This window comes from Scylla paramamosain, chromosome 16 (assembly GCF_035594125.1).
Source record: "Scylla paramamosain isolate STU-SP2022 chromosome 16, ASM3559412v1, whole genome shotgun sequence".
In the NCBI taxonomy this organism is placed as follows: Eukaryota; Metazoa; Arthropoda; class Malacostraca; order Decapoda; family Portunidae; genus Scylla; species Scylla paramamosain.
This window is the reverse complement of record NC_087166.1, coordinates 2,335,001-2,352,090: the sequence shown is the minus strand read 5'-3', so window position 1 is coordinate 2,352,090 and position 17,090 is coordinate 2,335,001. Positions and strand designations below refer to the sequence as shown.

At 44.5% G+C, this 17,090-nt stretch overlaps 1 protein-coding gene across 5 annotated transcripts in view; it reads right to left on the bottom strand.

Annotated features, from left to right (window-relative positions):
- Positions 1-17,090, bottom strand: part of LOC135107889 (uncharacterized) — a 99,998-nt gene that overhangs the window by 55,303 nt on the left and 27,605 nt on the right. For all 5 annotated transcript variants that reach the window (XR_010272035.1, XR_010272036.1, XM_064018254.1 and 2 more), the window contains exon 3: positions 14,156-14,270. Coding sequence is in view for 3 of the 5 variants with exons in the window: in XM_064018254.1 (XP_063874324.1) it covers positions 14,156-14,270 (115 nt within the window). In the remaining 2 variants the exon portion in view is untranslated. The remainder of the gene's footprint in view (positions 1-14,155; positions 14,271-17,090) is intronic.

Below are 17,090 nucleotides of genomic sequence, written 5' to 3'. Positions count from 1 at the left end.
GTATTTTTCAGGAGTCTTCCACGTCCGTGCGAGGAGCGGTGCCCAGGAACAGAAAATTCCCGTTGGGGAGAAAAATGAAACAAGTGAGAACCTCTTGGCTACAGACACCAGGCCAGTGACCGGTGACCGGCGGCAGCTTTGAGGAAGCGCAAAGATTTATGAGAAAGGAAAGCGCGATTTTCCAGTGAAGTCTTAATCTTGTGAGAATAACAACAACAGCAGTAACAGCAACAGTAGCAGCAGCAGCAACACAGGTAGTAGCAGTAGTAGTAGTAGTAGTAGTGGTCGTAGCCGTAGTACAAGTAGTAGTAGTTATAGTACAAGTAGTAGTAGTAGTAGTAGTATAGTAGTAGTAGTAATAGTAGTAGTAGTAGTAGCAGCAGGTAGTAGTAATAGTAGTAGTAGTAGTAGTAGTAGTAGTAGTAGTAGTAGCAGGTAGTAGTAGTAGCAGGTAGTAGTAATAGCAGGTAGTAGTAATAGCAGGTAGTAGTAGTAGTAGTAGTAGTAGTAGTAGTAGTAGTAGTAGTAGTAGTAGTAGTAGTAGTAGTAGTAGTAGTAGTAGTAGTAGTAGTAGTAGTAGTGGTGGTGGTGGTGGTAATGATGGTAAATTTGGTGGCGGTGGTGGTGGTGGTGGTGGTGGTAGTAATGATGGTAAATTTGGTGATGGTGGTAATGAGTGGTAGTAACAGTAATAGTGGTAGCAGTATAGCTTCAGTAGCAGTTGTTGTAATAGTAATAAAAGCAGTAACAAGTTTAACAGTAAAGAATTTAAAAAAATACAACAAAATGATAAATAACATCAACAAAAAAACAATAACAGCAACAACAAAAACAACAATACCACGACCATCACCACCACCACCACTACAACTAATAATAATAACACCTTACAAAAGAAGACAAAAAAATGGACAACACTTTTCTCCCTAAACTCCGCTACATTTTACCCTTGACCCTTGGCTTCCTTACAAGGAGGGATTTGTACAGCCCACCTGCCCCTCACTCCATCGTGCGTGCCCCTCGTAACCCTCACCCACCCACAGGCCCTTCACTTGGCCCACGACCCAGTCCGCGCCATGCCCCTCCGCCCCCTCTTAGCTTCTCCCCGCCTCGCTCCGTCCCGTGTATGAAATCGGTAGAAAATATTAGGTACTGTTTGTTCCTCCTCTCCGGGGGTTAGCGCCAAGAACCAGCAGATATGATAGTGGGAGGGGATGTGTGTGTGTGTGTGTGTGTGTGTGTGTGTGTGTGTGTGTGTGTGTGTGTGTGTGTGTGTTTAAATAGAATTACACTACTAGACGACAAACGCACGCGCACACAGTCATCGTCTATACAAACATATAAATATATTCATTACACACAAAACCCTCATCCGATTGGAAGAGAGTAATGAAGAAATACTACAAACGTTGCTATGACGCTACTTAGACTATGAAGTTGTATCACGTTAAAATATCAAATGGCTGACATAACTGTAATCGTGAGACAGAAGGTTTTTTTTTTTTTTTTCTACCGAGAACAGTAATTTCACAAACTACGTAAGCTCCTTTCTACGGAACATTTACTTATTTTCAGCCACATGTCAGGCCTTCTAGTGTCAGTTTCATGGCCCTGGTGTGTCGCCAAGCACTCACAAAATAATAAGACAAAAATAGTCGCTCAATTAAAGACACAGCAACACACCATTAATTGCTGTTCGTGTTCCTGGCGTACAGAAACACCACCTCAGCATGTGTCTTGACCAACTAGAGAAAGGGAACCACCAGCATTATTACAAGACGGTACCAAACTTCCCACGCGCTGCCTCCAAAACCTGCAGCAGTCCCCTTCCCTTCTTATGCGGAACCTTCACCTCACGACTCGCCTGCTGGTCCTCATGAGCTACAAAACCGACTCAACACAGCAAACTAAAATTAATAGCTTCTTGAGTTTAAGACTGTAATTCGTATTTAGCAAGGACTATGCAAGGCCAGCAGTCTAATGTAAATGGAAACGTGAAATGCTGTAATGTACGATCGACCTAGGTACAGGCGAACAGTCCAAGTGAAACAGTTCTAGGCAGTGTGTGGGAAACCTCATTTGAAATTCAATTTGGAGACATTTACCAAATTAAGTCAATTACTTTTAAACGCTGCCTGCATGTTTAAGTGGAGGTGGAGAGGGCGCCCTACGTAGAGAGTCGAGCCTTCCCTTCACTCTCGGCTTGGAAAACCGCTAGAATACTGGTCCTTCTTCCACTCCGTCTGTCTTTGCTTCGATGACTGACAACAAAGAACATAAACTGAATGATTGTAGTCTGGAGTCCCAGGCTCGATCGGAGAAAAAGGAACGATTTATTTCTTATAACCCCTTAAATCCCGGTCATGAATTAGACTCGATTAATATGAATAAAATTTCCGACCTCCACCACAATTTGATTCGAATCTATATGAATTTACTTACCTATAAATATGTCGTCTGCTTTCATCTGCTATACTGGTACCAACCCTAGCGCCTTACTTCACAATCAGTATCACCACGACCACAACCACCACTAACATCACCACTATCACCAACACATCACTTCTCTCTCCGTCATTTCTTGTTCCTACTCTTATTTTCTTCCCCTTCCTTCTCAATCTTAACTTCCTCCACCCTTTACTCCTCTAACTCTTCATTCCCTTTCTACTTCTATACATCCTCCTCCTCCTTCTCCTCCTCCTCTTCCACCTCCACCTCCACCTCCTCCTCCTCCTCCTTCTCATGCGGCGGCCGTGGTGCAAATAGACGTCTATCAGGGCGGTGGGCTTGAGGAATGAGGCCTGTCACTCACCCCTGGGCAGCCATACATCAACCACCTGCCAGTCTGTGTGTGTGTGTGTGTGTGTGTGTGTGTGTGTGTGTGTGTGTGTGTGTGTGTGTGTGTGTGTGTGTGTGTGTGTGTGTGTGTGTGTAGTGAGAGAGAGAGAGAGAGAGAGAGAGAGAGAGAGAGAGAGAGAGAGAGAGAGAGAGAGAGAGAGAGAGAGAGAGAGAGAGAGAGAGAGAGAGAGAGAGAGAGAGAGAGAGAGAGAGAGAGAGAGAGATACAAGGATAGATACACACAATCATCCTAAAGCATAGACAACACCTCAAATCCACAGAAAAAACTAATCCTAATCCAGTAACAACATAATGACATGCAGATTACAACGATAACAATCCATCAATCCATCACAACCTAAACGAAAAAAAGAAAATAGCACCTCAGACCACGACCTGCAACACGGGACAATTGGTCTTAAATGAAGCTGATGACTCCCCGCGGCAGGTAATGACGTCCGCTGGTCCTACACTGGCCCCGAGGGAGTGTTGATGCTTGGTGACCCCGCTTGGGACACCAGCCTCCTCGCCCACACAGCGATACCGAGTGATGGAGTGTTTCTGTTGTGCACCATCCCCTTGCATTTTTGTCGTATAATCAGGTTGTTTAGTCTTCTGTCTCATTCCTCATAGTCAGTCATATTAACAGTCAGAAGTGAACTCTCTTCGTTACACACAGTAGGATGGAGTGTGTGTGGAGAGCGCGGTCAAGCAAGCAGGGTGATGACGAAGCGTGCTGGAGCGGTCGGCGTGGCAAGGCTGTGGGCCGCGGTGATAAAAAGAGGAGACACAAACGCGTCATGTCAACCATTCGGAGGTGAACCACAACGACTTGTTCGGCGCTGATCCCTGCGTGATGCTGCGCCCCGCCGCCGCCATCGCAGGCCAGTCATCATACCAGACAAAAGCCTCTCATTCCAGAAATTTTTGTACTTATTGGCCAATTTCAACTGTTTGCATAACCTGATTTTCACTTGTTGACTAATTCTTTCGGTCTGCATACCTAATAAAGCGAGAAACTTCAAACCTAGTCAGACACAGATACTGACTGTGCACTAGTAGTTCAGTTGTATATGGCTATTCCCGCTTGAGGCGCTTGTCCTGAGATGACGAGGTGGATGGCTGATTTGATCCAGCACGAGGGGGAATATGTATATGCTCTATGATCCAGAATAACGACGCAAAACAACCGAGGCTCATCATGCAGACTGGCGTGCGAGACCACTTCTTCTATACACATGGCACAAGGAATGCAACAGAAAAAAAAAATAGGATAGAAAAGGTCCTGGATTACCTGTCCCGACAGCCTCACCTTGCGGCGGGAGCTGTGACCTCCGCCAGGCACACCAGCGGCATTCCTTCCCCAGCCGCGAGACCCTTAGATGAAGACGTCACGTGGCAGTCTGACAGATGGCGACTGTCTCCCGATCATCGGTCTGTCATCCGTCATATGCCAGGCGGCCTGCGTTTTGTGTAACTTCACGGCCAGGTACGGGACAGGTGCGGAGGAGGAAGGGAGTGGGAATGAGGCGGAGAGGGGGCGTTGGAGAAGTGGGGGATTGCTGAGAGTGGGCGGTGATGGTGGTGGTAATGGTGGAGGACTTGGTAAGGGCAGTGGTTGTAGGGTAATAGAGGCAAGTCTGGTGGCAGAAAGAATGATGACGGGGCCGGACTGTGTGTGGTTTAGGCTGTGGCAACTGTGATTACGACGGAGGCGATGATGGTGGATATGGTAGACGACGTAATGGCAGGGAAGCTACCTAGACTGCGGCCCCTCACATCTCCCCGGGCTGGAGAGGCTAAGAAGAGGGGAACACGGGGAAAACAAATATGGTGGCCTAAAGCAAAACCACGAACTAAGCTTTATGATAATACGTCAATAATAATAATAAAAAAAAAATTGCTTATCATTATCATTTCCACATTTGTATGAATTGGATGTTTATTTACAAGACAGTATACAAGGCACATGATCAAATTCGAACCCTAATATAATACAAAACACGATTCCTTCCTTTTTTTTTTTATTTATGAATCTGATACCAATTTTATCTTTCCTATTCCACCTCGGCTCACTATATCCCGTGTGCTGGAGATATCTGGCGCCAGGCTTCTCAACATAGCCCAGACGAGGGTCTCTCCCCACGCTATTTATACCTAAGCCACAGCGATTAATGAGGAACGCCAGTCATGCTAAAAGTCTACCCCGGTTTTTAATAAAGACGTGACTGAAAAATGTTCGCCATGACGCCGCGGCAGGAGGCTCGCGTGATACGAATCTGGCTGGAATTCTTTGCGTCCACCACAGAAACAGTAAAACCTAACCTCAAAAATAGGGAACATAAGACGTCTGTTGAAAAAAATCGACGGCAAAATGTTTAGTGTTTTCTTTCTTTCCCCGCTTTCTTGCAGAGTTGGTATTTACCATTACGTACACATCGGTATCTCGCTTTATGCAAGTACCAAAGTAGAAGAATAAAAAATGTAAAATATATATTATTCGAATGTAGCGAGTTTTTGTAGAGAGAGAGAGAGAGAGAGAGAGAGAGAGAGAGAGAGAGAGAGAGAGAGAGAGAGAGAGAGAGAGAGAGAGAGAGAGAGAGAGAGAGAGAGAGAGAGAGAGAGAGAGAGAGAGAGAGAACCAGCCAAATGATGCGGCGTTTATCCCGCGTTGAGAGTCTGCAGCGAGAGAAGAAAGTTTTCCCGGCTCGCCTGAGTAATATGCAGCTATTCGTCCGCGTAGGGGATGGTCGCAATGACCGATGGGGCTCATTACGGCCACATTTAGGTCGACACTGGTGAGCCCGGGCCTGCCTGCCTGCCTCCCTCCACCAGCGGCGAGCTCTGGCCTACCTCCCTCCCGGCCTCTTCAGCTTCTACTTCCACCAGCGACAACACACGGCCTGCCTCATTCCTTCCAGACATCCAGTGAACATTCAGGGCCTGCCTCACAATCCTCACAACCTTCTTTCCTTCCTGTGGCAACCTGAAGCCTGTCTCTCTCCTGTTTCCAGAGAGAATCTAAAGCCTGTCTCACTCGTAAAGGCCGAGCTGTGACCTGCCTCCCTTTCCTTCCCACCGCAACAAAGGATGAGCTACACCAGTGATGAGTTTTGGCTTTCCTTTCTTCCTTCCTCCCTTCCTTCCTTCTCCTCGTCTTCCTCCTCTTCTCGGTACCTCCCTCTGACCTGAACCCTAGTCAATATCCAGCACTCACTCTCGACTCTGCTGCTTCCAATGTAATCGTTCTAACAGTCGCTACCTCTCCTGCTTTGCCTGTTTTCTACAACCTGCAGTCTTACATTACCTGTTCCTCATATTCTGGGAACAATCTCACCCTCTTTCTCAGATGCTAAGTTACTTCAGACAAAGATATGGAGAAAGCTTTACAGTTTATATTCCTACGTTATTCAGTTTTACTCGCTTACTCGTTTTCTTTTATCTTTCTCTCTCTTTTCTTCTCACCCACCTGTTCGCAGCACCAACTCGCAATGCCTCTTCCCATGCCTCTGCCTGAACTCCCTGCGTTCTGTTTATCCTGCACCAAGACAACACATTCTCTCTCTAAGTCTGCCTAATACTACTGCAGTTACCTCTAGTCTTTCCTAAGCCACTAAGCCCTGGCCCCAGTCTCTCAACATAACAAAAATTCATCTACACTGTCTCCTGCATTTACTAGTGGTTTTAATTCTCCGACGTTTTGCTTCATCCAGCGTTTATCATTATTGCTTACATTATCGGTTATCAGTTATCATGCCTTTACATTTCCCCACACTAATAAAGCTTCGGTATTTGCACTGAAAGATTTTCCTTGTATTTTCCTATAACAACATCTGCTTTCTTATCCAGTGATGTATTTTGTGCAATCATGTGTATATTCATCAACTATTTTTTTTTATTTTACCTAGGATTTAATATTTGTTCACTGTTCTCTCCATAAAATGAAGACAGTGAAGGCTTTCTCTCACTTTGTTCATCTCAAAAGTACTCTTCTGTCTGAGGAACCAATCTGATTTTCCAGCTAACCCTCCTCAGCCTTCCTATGATACCTTTTCTTCACCACACTTCATTTCACCACCATCAATACTCCCACCATCACAACCAGCTCCCCACCAGCCTCCTCTTACCACACCACCACCAACCCCCGAACCCCACCACCATCACCACCACCACCATCGCTGCCAATATTCTTTGGCGCTCGGCCGGAGTCGTTTTTCACACGCTATCTCTTGTCATGTCTAAATTCTCCAACACAGTCAAATCTCATCGGTATATCCTCGCGCCCAGTACCACGAGCTTTCACCAATTTCAGAGCCACCAATGTCTGCCTCCATGCCTCAAGTGCCTCCGCTTGTCAGAGGTGCCTGTCCCTCATCATCCTCTAGTGCCTTAACTTAAACACAATAAAGGTGGTAGGCGTCCTCACCACCACTTATAATATACTAATAAGCCAGATACTATTTCATAACAAGAGTACTTTTCGGAGCCAACAAGGGCACCGCTGGCACACGTCTTACCAAACAATAATAAAACCACCCGCACTGACAAGACTCCTGCACCCTTGCCAACGCACTTTCACCGCGGCAATAAACAAGACAGCATTTACCTAACACGTAAACAACAGCATCAGTTTCCCCTCACACTTATCCTTGCTATGAACCGCGAGATTAGGTTCTCCTGGGGAACAGTGATGGCAGACAAAAAAAAAAAAAAAATGAAAACACATGGCAGAAGACTCCCGAAATACTGGAACGCTGGACCCTGACAGCGGTGAGCCATCATTTGTGTCGTGGGAAATGAGCTTTAATAGTCGGGTTCACGGGAATACCGGGGTGTCCATAGGTCCGGAACGGTTCAAGTTGGACGGAAGATAGATGTGCCCAGATCATGTAAGATTTCCGTACCCCAGTTGTGGAAAAAAATATTAATTATACACTGAAGAGAGGTCGTTTATTGCGTCATCCCTGCATGGGGCGGAGGGGAAGGGGATCGCCGGTCATTTGTTTCCTTTTATGACAGCGATGCCAGGTGGATATCAAAAAATGTATTTGTATGTAATTGTATTTGTTGCTACAAAAAAGTGGATCACGGACGCGTGCCACGGTAGGCAGCCATACAAAAAGACAGACTAACAGCACAAACACACACACACACACACACACACACACACACACACACACACACACACACACACTCTCTCTCCAACATGCAGAGACACACAACATTGCACCAAAAACAAAAGTTACGTCGTATGGGGCCAAGAAATGGAAAGCCTTTCGTGTCTTTTCCCTTCGACTTGTTTGTCCGTAACCACCAATACATCAGACAGATGATGGAAAGGACGGAGGGGGCGGACACCTAACCGAGGACACTCAACACCTCTCCACAACACACCGGAACCTGAGACTCGACCGAGGACACGAGAGCAGCGGTAACAGGTGATAAAAATGCTAATCTGTTCCACGGACAATTTATCTACTTCCGTCACCATTTCTACGTCACTTCGTCTCTGTCTGCGTTTTCCCTGTCTCCTGTTTCATTTATCCTGCTCTTCTTCTAATCTCCGTTCTTTTTTTGAACACACGCACACATACCCTACCCACCCTCACTCATCCACCCACCCACCCACCCACACGCAGAGCAAACAGAGACAACAGCCGCCCATGACCTGCCCAATAGGCTTGTTTACCTCCCGTTTAACAGCTAAGTGACGGCTTGGTTGGGGCGATTAATCCTCTTTACTGCCATGCGGGTGATCATTACCGCCACCTCCTTATAGGCCTTGATTCACGACCGATCGTTCTGATGAGTGATGAACACGCGTCGAGGAAAAGCACGCACGCCAATGGGGGGAAATGTATATGTGGTGATGAAAGGCCGTCCAGACTGCACGTGTTTGTGGGTATTTCACTGATTAATTACAGGATTATTTATTATTGGAAATCGAGAGGCGGAATCTACTGTACTTTGTGTGACGTTCGTTGTGTCGTTACTGTAGTTGTTGTTATTAGTTATTATAATTCTTATTAGGATATTATTATTATTATTATTATTATTATTATTATTATTATTATAAAAGTGGTAACAGTAGTAGTAGTAGTAGTAGTAGTACAGTATCCTAAACAGTGAAAGTATATACAATTCCCTCTATAGCACCTGAAAAATACTAAAAACAATACGCATGGTAAAAAAAAAAAGTCCTAAAATCATTACGTGCACTAGGCAGCCATCAGGCACAAAAACGCCTTTTATCCACAGGCCAGTAAAACAACCCACAGAAATTCCCCTCCCGTCGGATCCCCTCTAATAAAAAAAAAGATAAAAAAAAAAAAACATCCCCCCTTTCCTCTCGTCCAACTCAATATCTCTTCGGAAGTGGAGCGATCTATCCGTCTATTGGCTAAGTAATTTGCATGTAATGTATTTCGGGCACACCTCACTGTCAGTTTCCACTCTAAACGCCAATACGGTGGGACAGGACAAAATTACCCGCCAATAATAGGTACACACAAATCAAGGACAATACGTGGATGCCTGAAATTGTCTAGATACCAGACTTTTAATAAATTCTTTCCCCATAACTTCTTGCCTTACGCCTCCCCCTCCCTCGCCTCTTCCTACCACTCTTTCTCTTCCCTTCATCGTCCCTTCCTCTCCCATTCCTCTCTTTCTCCATGGCTGTACTCTTCTCCCCTTGCCGCTATTCCGTTGGCCTATCACCCTCATCTCTTACCCCGTTCCTAAATCTCTTTCTTATCTTTCTACGTTCCCTTAGTATTGCCTGCACGTTCTGTAATCCCAGCATCATTATACGGCGTCCTTATGCTTCTATCTTCTATTACTATTCCTCAGTTTTATTTATGATCCACTGCATGATTCTTTCTCATTCTGGAATTTCATACTTTTTACCCTTTCATTTTTTTGTTCCCTCTCTGTTAGGACGGAGGAAGAATAGTAAAGAATGTGGAGGCGAGTGTCCATACATAAAACAGGACCAGAAGGCTTATTCATCTTAATTAGGGAAGAAGTTGGAATGCACGCCCCAAGGGACCCATGGTTCTGTGAAGGGTCAGGCACGGTGTGTGGAGAAGGGAAGGAAAGTAGGTGCTTTATGCGTGATTGCCAAGAATTACGAGGTTGCTCTACTCTTTAAACAAATAATGAATAAAAAATAGGAGGAAGAAAACTCTAAAAAAAAAATAATATAACAATGCGATACTAATTAGATGGTTGATTATTAAGGTCTGAAGACTCTTTAGACAAATAAAAAAATAGATACTGCAGGTAATAATATATCAAATAAAATGCTTAATCAAATGACACTATATATAAAAAATTTAGAAAGGGGGAGAAATAAACATAATAAACATATGCCTAAATGAAGATAAAGATGGAGGACATACGAGGTGAAGCAGAGCCAGGCCGGCCATGGTGCAATGTTATGAGGGAGCAACACGTGCGTTGACAAGATGAGGATGAGGATGAGGAGGCAGATGGAGGGGGTGGTGCAAGAGGAGGAGAAATAGGAGGAGCAGCAAGAGGTGAGGGTTGACACGGTATGATAAATTAACTCTAATGGCAGTCATTATCGCCACTTGCTCCTGTTTGTAATACTTATCCGTGCCCTGCGAGGCATTAGTCACATCGGCACAGCGCTCCCCTCTCTGCCTCGCCGCCCGTCGCACTGCTCCCGCCGGCCTGGCTCTGCCCCGCCCCGCCCCGCCCCGCTGACCCTTCCCGCCCGCTCACCCGCCGCCCAGCTTCACCGCTCTGCCATTGCTTTACACTCAGATTGTTCCTCTTATTATATTAGTCCTATATTTCTGTTCCTTCATCTATTCATGAAAAGCTACTCCCCTCCACCCACTTTTTTTCTTACTACTACTGCATTTCATTATTATTATCTATCTATTTTTTTTCAGTTGCCGTATTATACTTCAGTCCATACTCTTATTAATTAGGAATATGCATCATTTTCTTATTTTTAGACATCATACACAGATTTTTTTTTATTTGCATGTGTTTTAAAATCCTTCATATATTAATTGAGTGATGATCAATTTATTTCCTAACTTCTATACTTCAAACATTTTCCTTCTATGTCGCTACTTATGTAAAAGTACAACTGAATACCGTTTCTTATTTGTATTTCGCATTTCCTGTTCCCAGGTGATTTATTAACATCATGGCTCACCTTACTAATGCACACACTTGTTTGTCTAGTCATCATCGTCCTAGCCAGCTTTTACACCCCCTATAAGTCATTCTTGCTGCCACATATTTGTCTCCCTAAAATTTCCACCAGCAATAAGAGAGATGAATAAGAGTGAAAGAAACGTGTACTCCAGAGGATGTTCTTCGGAAGGACTTCTTGATTCTCTGATGCAGATAAACCACTCCATTTAGCGTGAAAAATAGTCACGCTACAAGTAAACAACGTATTGGTTCTTGAAAATAAAAAGAAAAGTATCTTAAGTACGTAAATATCAGATTATTAAAATGTAATGTTTCCACATATGTAATGGTGATGCTGATGGTGACAACTGCCATAACAGCGATAACGAAAAAAAAAAAAAAATGTCACCACCACCACCATTTCTACTACCACCACTAGTCACTACTATCATATCTTACCGGCAGCAGCAACAGAAGCAATTGCAGCAGTGGTAGTAATTAGGAGCGGTACAAGTAAATGTTATAATGATGATGATTTAATGCTAATGATAATAATAATAATGATAAAATAATAATAATAATAATAATAATAATAATAATAATAATAATAATAATAATAACAATAATAATGAATAATAATAATTTGTTGTGGAAACTGGAAACTAGAAATCGTCAAAACTATTACTTATTTTCTTTTTTTTTTTCCTCTCAGTTTTAGCTCTGTGCTAATAAAGACATTCCCATCATGTACCAATTCCTGTCTAGTTCAACAACACCTTATTCTCTTAAACTAAAAGCATCTTCAATAAAAGTGAATGATTTTTATTTACTCTTCCAGGTAATATATCACGATGTGCTAATATTATTCTAATCATATACGTGTAGTTTAATATAATCTCATTTGCCCTGATCACCTGTCTACCCGTAATAGCGGCAATATCGGCATCATTCTCAGCCATCCGTCAACACGAGACTCGCAGGAATAAAGCAAAAAATACTGGAAAAAATGCCAGAAGTAGTAAGCAGAAATGTGTATATATAAAAACCATCGGATCTCCGCTGGTCACGTCCATCACGGAGACACAGACAAATGGCAGATCATTAAGCAACATTAGATAGACATTTCATCATAATTTCTCACACAAATGAGTCGACCACATACTAGGGGCTGCATTTCCCTCACTCCCCCCCCCTCTCTCTTCATTTCTTTCATTTCTACACCTACTCTGTTCCCTTCATTACTCTCCCTTACACTTCTAACACTCAAACTATCATTACCATCCACTCGTGTCATTACTTCATCCACTGCAACCACAAGAGTGACCTGACCGTCAGACCCATTAGAGTGAAGTGCGATAAAAATGTTGTGCTTTAAAGAAACAAGTCTATTTCTTCCCTGTTAAAAATAGTGTTACTGACTTGAGGCATTTCTTGTGTATGTGAAGATATTAAGGCTAGTTACGTATAAATGGACCACAATGACCTTAAAACTGGCAAGCAAAGGGCAGTGAAAATGACAGAAAGGTAATCCAAGTGCAAAGAACAGAGATGAGGTGGAAGGATAACGAAGGATAACAATTCCACAGACAAAACCACAAATCCCCAACTAGTCAGGTGAGGAAATGAGTAACAAGAGAAAGTAAAGGAAACATCATAAAAGGTCATTCTGCAGTAATTCGTGGTGGTGGTGGTGGTGGTGGTGGTGATGGTAAAAACGATAGTGATAGTAGTGACGACGTTAATGGTGATGCTACTACTGGTATTTATAAGATGGTGATGGGGACAATGATGATGATGATGTACACGGTAATGATGACAATGATTATGACATTTCAACATGCTGAAATAAAAAAAAAAGTGATAAGGGAAGCCAAAATCAGTAAATGACCGTTTCCATATCATTCTGGTACACATACTCAATATCATCAAATAAACAAAATAAATAAATAAAAAATAATAATAATAACAATAATAAACGCCTTTCATATAACATGCCTGAGTACCACATGACAAATTCCTACCCCACGAACAATACCCTTTTACAAAACACAACCGTACAGAAACCAGTACATTTTCTAAGAGCCATCCATCAATAATATAAATAAAGAGACAATATTTCCAAGTGCAGCAATGCGATAAATGAAACTCATGTAAAGAACGAAATGGACAGAAAAGAGTAAGGAACAGAGATGAAGGGGAGGAAGAGAGGAGGGACGGAGCTTGCCAGGGGAGAGAAGTAATCACAAAAAGGAGGTGGAATTGAGAGACCGTGTGAGAAGGGAGGAGGATTATGAGGGAGTTAGGAGACTAGGGTGAAGAGAGGGAAAATGCGAGTAGGGTGGGAGGGATTGGGGAGGTAGAGGGGAAACAAGGAGGGAAAGAGAAGGGAGGAAAGAGAAATAGGAATAAAGAGAAAGTTAAAATGAGTTACGCAGGATGAATTGGATACAGGAAGGAGGAAGAAAGATGTGGAGGGACGGAAGAGGGGAGGCACGAAGTGGAAACGAAAGAACCAGAGAATAGATTAGACGAGAGAGAGAGAGAGAGAGAGAGAGAGAGAGAGAGAGAGAGAGAGAGAGAGAGAGAGAGAGAGAGAGAGAGAGAGAGAGAGAGAGAGAGAGAGAGAGAGAGAGAGAGAGGAACAGAAGAAAAATCTCAAGCACAATAAAAACGAGAATAAATAAAAAATGAACAACAGAAAACATAAAGGATACAACTCCAAATGAAGAAAGAACGAAATACAAAGAAAGTAACAGAGAGGAAGAGAAGAAACAGGGAAAAGCGAATGAGGGAGGGAGGGAGAAGGGGGGGAGGGATGTGGGTGCCGGTGGTAGACGAATGGCTGCACGATTTTGTTTATCCAAGTGACAAATGTGTTCCCTATCCGTCCACCCAACAGATGCGAAGGTCGCTGTTTAATTTCAACTTAATGGCACCCGAATTAACAAGACGAATGGCACTGTAGTGTGACGGTGGGGTAGGCCGCCCTTCGCTTTCTTTAGTGGCCTTTCCGCTGTCGTTCGATCCACCTACAGGAGGCAGCAGCAGTCCTTGATTTCACCTTGTCATCCTCCGTCTGGCAGTCCTTTTCAACATTGCCGTAAAGGTTGTCGTACGTATTAATATTTAAGAGGAAACTGACCTTCTGTGAGAGTCGCGGCTCCTGCTGAAGGCGAGTCGTGGCGAGCGATGCTTTCTGGCACCTGCGGGAGGGAGGGAGGGGACGCCCAGGTGCCACTGCCGCCTGTGTACCGCCCCTGAAAGAAAAAAAAAAAAGTCAGACAGGCTTTTGGGAGTGAAATAGACGTCTCCTGAATCTTTCACTCCGCCCTTCCTGGGGAGAAAAGTTTCCTTCTCCCGGTGAGCCAGATTAATTTGTATTCACTTTTCACACTGATTCCTATCGCCTCCGAGTTTCATGTCTTCATTGGCAATTTACGTCCGGGTCCAGCGAGGGTCACTGGCTGGGCGGGGGAGGGTGATACTTATCAGTATTATATAAGAAATAAACTACAAAAACATCCTTTGAATCTCGAGTATTTGTAGGAAGTAGCCAAATTGTAGTGACAGACAGTAGTAGTAGTAGTAGTAGTAGTAGTAGTAGTAGGCTTTAATACTACTCCTGATATAAATAATAAAAAGTAAATGATAATAAAACAGTTCCAGGAAGAGGAGAAAAATATTACACCTGAAATAAAGAGAGGATAAGTAAATAAACATACGGGAAATACTCGTACTGCAGGATGATGAAACTTCCAACACAAGTGGTCCCGTCATTACAATATAACCAACACCTTTTATCTTCCCCATGGAACACTTCGACCTAAGATCTATTTAACTGTTTTGCATCCTCTTTATTCCGAAACATTTCTTGAACAATCTTGGCTGATGAGTTTCTAGGCGGCCACGGGGTGCAGTGTCACAGCCAGAGGGAGTTGCCATGAGGGAGTGCCGCGGTGGAGGGCGAGGACTGAAGTGCCGGGGGAACATTCATCCTTCTGGAGGGGGAGCAGAGGTGGAGCAGGTGACGGAGGGAGCGGGTGTTTCCTCCTGGACGTGGGCGAGTGCCGGCACGGGGCTCCGTTGTTCGAGCGGGACTAATGAATAGGTCCTTCAGCGCGGGGAGCAGGACTCTGCATCAGAACTATGATAAAAGCTCCGAGCTCGAGGACATGTGAAGATATTTCCTTTTTATCCCTGAAAACACATGATAGAACGTACTCTTCCATTTTGTAAGAACCCAGCCGGCCTTTTTTCCTCCCTGGTCATTAGTACTTGTCGCGAGGTGCAAGGCGGCGTCCGCACAGTCGGCTGCGGCTTGGGTCTCGGTGGGTCGTCCTCTACCCTCTCAGACAGGCTCTAGTCCTCCAATCTCTCGCACTGATGCAGCACATGAAGACAATCCCTACGAAAGAGGTATGGGAGGCAGAACTTTCAGTCATCAGCTGCAAGGTTCATGGTCCGAAGTCGAGCAGTTAAGTGATGCCGAACAGTGCCCCGGGGACCCAACTCCGTCCCTGGAGGCCCCGGCCATATTGAAGATCGCGAGGCCGACGGCCCAGGCGCGAGTAATCCATCAGTGTCCCCGAACCAGTCACGCCTGTACCAGGACCCCGCCCGCCGCCGCCACTACCCAAAAAATGCTCTCAAGAAAAGATACGAGTACAAAAAAACTTCTTAATTAATATGAGCTATATGCAACACACAACACACTTATGATGCAGAGTTTGAATTACGTCGTCAGTGGTGTCACTGAGGTAAGACAAGACGAGATGGTCCTTTTAGCAAAGCAGTCAGTCAACCCAGACAGAAGCTGCATTATGGCGGGTACATATCCATACGCCTACACACACTCGGGGAAAAAAAAAACGGCTGAACTCAATCTGTAAGAAAACAGCATTTACTGAAACTTTTACTGTATTCCATGATAGGGAATAATACAAAAGGAAGGCCTCAAAAGCCTAAAAAAATGCGTATTTATATACACACTTGGGCCAACCGTAAACACAGCCCACGACCCCCTCCAGCAGGGTCTTCACACCGTTTTTTCCCCTCCTCACTATCCTCTCTTCTTTCTTTCCCTGTGCCTCCTTTCCTCCCACAGGCCGCCCCGCCTTTGGCCACTCCTGCCCTCCAGACATACACGTCATTAATACACGTCAGAGCGATGGCCAATCAGTGACGGAGGAATACATACGTAATGCCGGAGGCGCCCGGACGCTGGACCCGACACATTTTTCATCATTGAGACGCCTGAGAACCAAAATCCCCTGGGAAGGTGAGGAGAGGTGCTGGGCAGGAGTTCGTCACATCTTGATTTAGTGCGAGTATGCTGCCGATGTACTTATGGGGAGGCTCCGACGGAAAGGAGGATGGGAAGAGAAGTGGGATAAGGAAGCGCCAGTATACGAAAAAAAAAATATATATATCCCTTATTTTTCTTGGTAAAGATTATATTATACATCGATAGACACCAAAACAAACAAACGCAGGAAGGAGAAAACAGGCAAAGGAATCTCTACCACTTGACGTCCCATCCCCCGCACACTTTCCCTGCCTCCCTCCCCCTCCCTTGAGCCCCGGACATGACCATTTCTGACCGAAGCGCAGACCACAAATTTCACATTTCCAAGAGGTTTTCCATGTTTCCTCCCCTCACCCACCCACAATAAATCAAAATCCACGTCACAATACTCACAAAACCCTCGTACATCGGTAATTCGTCTTCGTTCCCCCGTAAATGCATTTTCTGGGGGAGCTCCGGAAAGTTTTAGATTAGAGAACTTTTCTTCGGGAGAGGGAGCCTTGGAGAGCCCGGGAGGCGGCGTGGGATGAGAGAGGGAGGGAGAAGCACCCAGCTAGATTTCCTCTTCTTCCTCCAGTGAAGGTAAAAATGCTCTGACTTTCGAACAGCAGAAGCATTTTCCTCTTTCCTGATAATGATGCACTAGCTTAACTTGCGCATGTGGTCACAAGGAAATTACGATGAAATAAAGGTGTTGAACTGTTAAAAACAAGCACATCTTTTTCCTTCACCAATCCCTAATAGTTTTCTTCCCTATTAACAGGCTTGTGTT